The 6,411-nt window shown below is 49.7% G+C and overlaps 1 protein-coding gene across 1 annotated transcript; it reads right to left on the minus strand.

The window, feature by feature from the left end:
* Nucleotides 1-239: 239 nt before the first annotated feature.
* LOC140779535 (uncharacterized) lies at nucleotides 240-3,104 on the minus strand. Its single transcript, XM_073124643.1, has 3 exons — nucleotides 1,763-3,104; nucleotides 385-1,610; nucleotides 240-269 (listed from the first exon to the last, which is right to left on the minus strand). Exons 1-3 carry the CDS (start codon nucleotides 3,102-3,104, stop codon nucleotides 240-242), a joined length of 2,598 nt encoding a protein of 865 aa, XP_072980744.1.
* Nucleotides 3,105-6,411: the final 3,307 nt, after the last annotated feature.

Raw genomic sequence — 6,411 nt, forward strand, 5'->3', positions numbered from 1 at the left:
CTTCTCCCCATAAAGATAATGCCTCCAAATCTTCAGGGCGAACACTACTGCTGCTAGCTCCAAGTCGTGGGTAGGGTAGTTCCGCTCATGGTTCTTGAGCTGCCTGGATGCATAAGCGACAACTCCGCCCTCCTACATGAGCACACAACCCAAGCCTGAGTATGAAGCATCACAGAAGACCTGGTAGCCTCCTCCACTGCGAGGAACTATAAGGACGGGTGCAGATGTAAGTCTCTTCTTCAGCTCTTGGAAGCTCTCCTCACAATCAGCTGTCCATTCAAAACACTGATCCTTTCGGGTTAGCTTAGTGAGGGGACTGGCAATTTTCGAAAATCCTCCCACAAAGCGCCGATAATACCCGGCCAAACCCAAGAAACTACGGACCTCCGAGACGGTACTCGGTTGCCTCCAATTGAGAACAGCAGTGATCTTGGATTGATCAACCCGGATGCCCTCTCCTGAGACCACATGCCCAAGGAACACCACCTCCTCCAGCCAAAAATCACACTTGGAGAACTTAGCAAATAACTTTTCTCTCCTTAGCATCTGCAGTACCAAACGAAGGTGCTCATCATGCTCCTGTTCTGAGGCAGAGTAAATCAAGATGTCATCAATGAATACCACCACGAACCGATCCAAGAAAGGGCGGAAGATTCGGTTCATCAAGTCCATAAAGATAGCTGGTGCATTGGTCAAGCCGAAAGGCATAACCAAAAACTCATACAGCCCGTACCGGGTACGGAAAGCGGTTTTTGGGATATCCGCTTCCCTAATCCTCAACTGATGATACCCAGATCTTAGATCGATCTTCGAGAAGACGCGAGCTCCACGCAATTGATCAAACAAGTCCTCAATGTGAGGCAATGGGTACTTGTTCTTCACAGTCAGCTGGTTCAGTTGCCCATAATCAATGCAAAGGCGGAGGGTACCATCCTTCTTCTTCACAAACAAGACAGGAGCGCCCCAAGGAGATGAGCTAGGCCGGATAAGTCCCCTACTCAGTAGGTCATCAATCTGTTCTCTCAGTTCTTCCATCTCCTTCGGAGCCATACGGTAGGGTGCCTTGGAGACTGGTCCCGCCCCCGGGATCAGGTCAATGATGAACTCAACTCCTCTGTCTGGGGGAAGCCCCAGAATGTCCTCAAGAAAAACATCTGGGAACTCCTGCACCACCAGTAAGTCAGTCAGGGTTTGGGTCCCAGCTGACTCGATAGACATGATTGCCACCAACTGTGATCGGTCCACCTGTCGATCCTTACACAATCGACACTCCATGCCATCATTAAGCTGTAAGATGACCTCCTTGCTGTAGCAGTTGATACTGGCATGGTAGGCGGCTAACCAATCCATCCCTAGGATTAGGTCAAACTCCTGCATCTCGAGAGGTAGGAGGTCCGCCTTAAAGTCCCACTCGCCAAAAGTCAAGGTGCAAGAGCGATAAACATGGCGGACTTCTAGGAAATCTCCAAGTGGGGTGGCTATGACTAAGGGCTCCACAAGAGGTCCCGGCGCCACATCCGCATTTTCCAGGAAGGATGTAGAAATAAAGGAATGGGTGGCCCCGGGGTCAAATAAAATCCTAGCGGTGTGTGCAAATAAAGTCATAGTACCTGCCATTACGTATATAAGCCTTAACTAAAAAAAAATAGGAAACACAGTTTTCGCAATATGTAAATTTGCATATGGTTAGGAAGGAGGACCTAATATTATGTATGAATAGGACATACGTAACACTTAAAACATGCTTAATTTACTCGGTTACCTGTGGCCACGTCATTGGATGCTTCGGCATCCCGCAGGGTCATAGCAAAAACCCGGCCGGTACGTCCGCCCCGCCCTCTGCTAGGAGGTCCCGATCGCGCGCCCCCACGACCCCTACTCGCGGCAGTACTGGCTCCCGATGCTCCAGATATAGCAGGCGTGGTAGGAGTGGCTGGCGCTCTGCCCAACAGGGGACACTGCGTGCGGATATGCCCGGACTCTCCACACTGGAAGCAGGTAACGCGAGCCCCGAGGCAGTCACGAGATATGTGACCCCTCTTGCCGCAAGCAAAACAAACCCGACCCTCAGGAGTAGACGGCCGTGCAAAACCACCACTGCCCGCACTGCTCAAGACTGCTGCTGACCTCCCGCCACCAACTGAAGGTCGGGCCCTACTCGGCCCGCCTAAACCCTGAGGGCTGGGTCTACTCGGGGTAGCACTAGATCCCGCGCCACCCGCATAAGGGTGACACCTCGGTCGTAGGAAGGTCCCACCAGAATGGCCTCCACGTGGACGCCCATCAAAGCGGCCTGAACGACTTACTGCCCGCTCCTGATGCTGTGAGCGCTCCTCAAGTAAGTCCCTCTCCGCTATCCCAGCATTCTCTACCAGCTCTGCATATGTCAGGTTCTTCACCATGTTCACCTGCTTGCGGATCTCGATTCGGAGGCCCATCTTGAACTGGTCAGCCCTAGCAGTATCATCCGGTATAACTCTAGGGCAGAAACGGGACAAGGCATTGAATCTGTCCTCGTACTGAGCCACTGTCATATCTCCCTGCCTCAACTGGGTAAACTCCCTCGTCAGCTCGAAACGTAGGGATGCAGGGAAATATTTCTGGTCGAAGGAGTCCGAAAATGCCCTCCAAGTGATGTACTCCCCAGCCAGGCGATCTGGCATCAGGCGCTCAGTGGCTCTCCACCACTCTTCCGCCTCCCCACGGAGAAGGAAGGTGGCAAAGGTCACCTGACGACTCTCCGGGCACTCAAACGCAGTCAGGATCTTCCGTACATCCACCATCCACCTATTAGCCTCCATGGGGTCTGTCGTGCCACTGAACAAAGGGGGGCTAAGCTGCATGAACCGGTTCAGCGACCAGGCGGAACCACCACCAGTCTGCTCAGCTGGGGTAAAATGCCCTGGCGGCTCCCTCGGTATGTGCATCCCAGACATGGCTGCCGTGCGCTCTCGCACTAACTCCTCGATGAGCCTCTCTTGCTGTCTGACAAGCTGTCCCAGGGCCTCAATGCTAGCTGAAGCACCGGCTGCTGGTTCGTCGACATGGGCTGGAGCCCGTCCATGACCAGTCGCACGAACGGACCGAGCACGTCTAGGCGGCATTCCTGCTAAGTTCAAAGCAGTTTAGCTCTTAATTCACAAGTATAGCACAAGTCGTGAGTGACTATATTATTCATTAATCCTAGTGATTCATTATTATTATTCATTTCCTATGTATTTGAATGATATCTAGGAAGACTTGCCGGATTTATGGTGAACCTAGGCTCTGATACCAAGTTGAAACACCCAAACCTCCAAATACACGTGTAAACCGCGTGGATAAATCCTCCCACGCGGTACATCACATGACCTGTCGGTACAAGGATTTCACAAGGCACACAACCACACAAATTCACCATAAATAACTCAACTAAAGGAGTCCGGATACAAGTTCCACAGGCCACAACAAGCCTTCCAAATATACATCCAAAATACTATGTTAAAGTCCAAAAAGATACAACGTCATCATCATACCCTCGCAGGGGCTTAATACAACTAACATACGTACTAAAAAGAAAGAAAGCGGCTACTCCTCGCTACCCGCACCTGCGTCCCCTAGCTCTGAAATAATACGCCACGAGGGGTGAGCTTACAGCCCAGCGAGTAGGGTCCATACAATCTAAAATAATTACATCACAGGTGTATATCCAATGTATGCCTAAATTTGCTAACGATAACGACATGCTTATTAAAATGACTTACCACAATTTACTAAGTCAATGCAGTTGATAAAGATTACCAATCACTATCTTGGAACATGCTAGTTTACCAAACATATTATGATCAGTTCACACAGATATAAAGTTTGAGACAATCTCTTATTCGTACACATCTCAATCATAGGTTTACATGTTATGCATAGCAATAAAATAGCAGTTTAGTCATCTCATGTCTACCAAAACAATAATCATACTTATCATCGCTCACCGAGCTATTCACCACATAGGGTAAATATTCTTACGAAACAATCATCCATCATCACATACATCGAGGGGGGATATATATACATCTAGCGGTAATGTCACCTACACGTGTATGGCGACACTACATGTGACCGGTTGTCTGTGGCCATCAGACTCAGGACCCCGGTCGTAAGCCCATATCTCACTCTCTCTAAATCATCACCGCCCTCGGCGGGAGAATCGGGAGCCCTCGGCTCATCAACAGACGCCCTAACCCTGCGTCGTCGGGTACCGCTAGAGTTATATCCCCGCCTCACAATCATATTCTTCTATCATCATAATCTAGTCCTAACTATGCAGTATAACTACCTGAATGCCACACAGGCTTCCCGACCTCAGGTGTAGGCCGCTAATAGTATAGACATATATGATACACTCTGCCCTTAACCCTGGGCTGAGTGAGTAGGGGTACTGCCTAGTCAGAATTCGACTACTAATGATAGGTGGAAGTGGTGCAGTGTTTATGCGTGTATAAAGCATGTTATAGTCATCATGATCATTACAGTCCATATTCACAGCAATCATACATCTATGCAACGGTATACCATATAGGACACATGTAAAGCATTATCATACATATTAACATTCTCATGATACTATGATGAACAGGTTATAAATAACTACATATGCAAAAGATATAACAGGGAGTACCAACTGCATGCATTAATACTGACATTTCCTACTGTATCATGTTATTCTAGATTTGTATAACTCTACTCGCCTGGGGGGTCTCCACGGTATGGTAAAACTCGTCAGCTAGTCCGGAATCCCAAAATCTTCCTCACGCGGTGTCAATCCTATTAATTCACGCAAGTAAAGTCATTAGAGAACTAATAAAATTAATTATCTTATTAGCACATTTATGTTTGGTACGAGTCAAGGGCATCCTAGGAATCTTGTATTATCCCAAAATTAAGGATCAGGCTAATCAAATTAGGTGAAAATGGTAAATAGGGTTATAGGGTCCAAATGGCCCCAAATGGGCTAGGCTAGAGGCAAAAGGGGAGTAGGCCCAAACCCAACCTACAAGCAATAAGGCCTTGGTGGGCTGGGGGCCCAGCCACAGCCCACCAAGGTTGGAATAGTGGGCTGCAGACTGCAGCCCACTCCATAATGGGCTAATGGGTTGCAGCCTGCAGCCCACCCAAACTGGGCTGGTGGGCTGCGGTCTGCAGCCCACCCGAGTCTTGGTGGGCTGTGGCCCGCAGCCCACCCAAACTGGGCTGGTGGGCTGCGGTCTGCAGCCCACCCCAAAGGATTAGTGGGCTGCAGTGGTCTGCAGCCCACTAAGGGGGGAAAATGGGTGGGGTTTAACCCCCCCCCCCCCCACCCCTCCACCACATCTCCTTCCACCACCGATGGAAGGAGGGTGAGGCGGAGGGAAGCGCCCACGAGGCTGCGGGGACGCGGGGCTGCGGCGGCGCGGCACGAGGCCGGCAGCGCAGCGCAGGGGCGGCGGCGGCAAGGGTCCGGCACAGCACGAGGCCGAGGAGGGGAAGGAGAAAGGGAAGAAAGGAAGGAGGTTTACCAGAGGGGGGCGTGCACGGCAAGGAAGGGAAGAGAAGAAGAAAAGAAAAGAGGGAGGGTGGCAGGGTGGCAGGCCGACGCACGTGCTCGGCACGTGCGTCGGTCAGGAAATTTTTTTTTTTTTTTTTTAAATTGGGGTGTTATAGTTGCTTTAGCCCTTTGACAGACTTCACAAGCACGGATAAAACTCCTCACATTCCGCCTCAATCCTGGCCACATGCAACTCTAAGATATCCTCCTATAAGTCCTCAAGGCACCCTCATGACCAGCCTCTGGAGTTTGGTGGAAGTGCTCCAACAAGTTCTACCGTAATCTATCATTTGTGGGCACTCGAATGCATCCACGATCCAATAGCAAACCACCTCGATTCTCTAACTCTAGATGGCGCTTCGGATCATCCAACACCTTTTGCAACAATCTCAAAATATTTGGGTCAGATGTACATGCATACCTCAGCTCGTCAAGGAAGGAAAAGGTAGGAGATGAATAGGCTGCAAGCTCGGTGGTATCGGGTTGGCGCGATAGTGCATCCACCGCTCTATTTTAGTTCCCTTCTTGTATTAGATCTCATAATCATACCCAAGAAATTTTTTGACCCATCTTTGCTGTGCCGAAGTGTGTATGCACTGTCCCATAAAGTATGGAAGGCTCCTTTGATCGGTTCGGATAATGAATCGCCTACCGATCAAATAAGGCCTCCATTTTATCACCGCATGCAGAATTGCCAACATCTCTCTCTCATAAGTCAATAATTGCTGAGATTTTTGAGATAAAACCTTACTACGATAGGCAATGGGACGTCCTTCTTGTATTAGTACAGCTCCTGTGCCAACACCCAACGCATCACATTCCACAATAAACTATTTGGTGAAGTCCAGTAG

This window comes from Typha angustifolia, chromosome 15 (genome assembly GCF_048772165.1).
Source record: "Typha angustifolia cultivar Huaian chromosome 15, ASM4877216v1, whole genome shotgun sequence".
Classification (NCBI taxonomy): Eukaryota; Viridiplantae; Streptophyta; class Magnoliopsida; order Poales; family Typhaceae; genus Typha; species Typha angustifolia.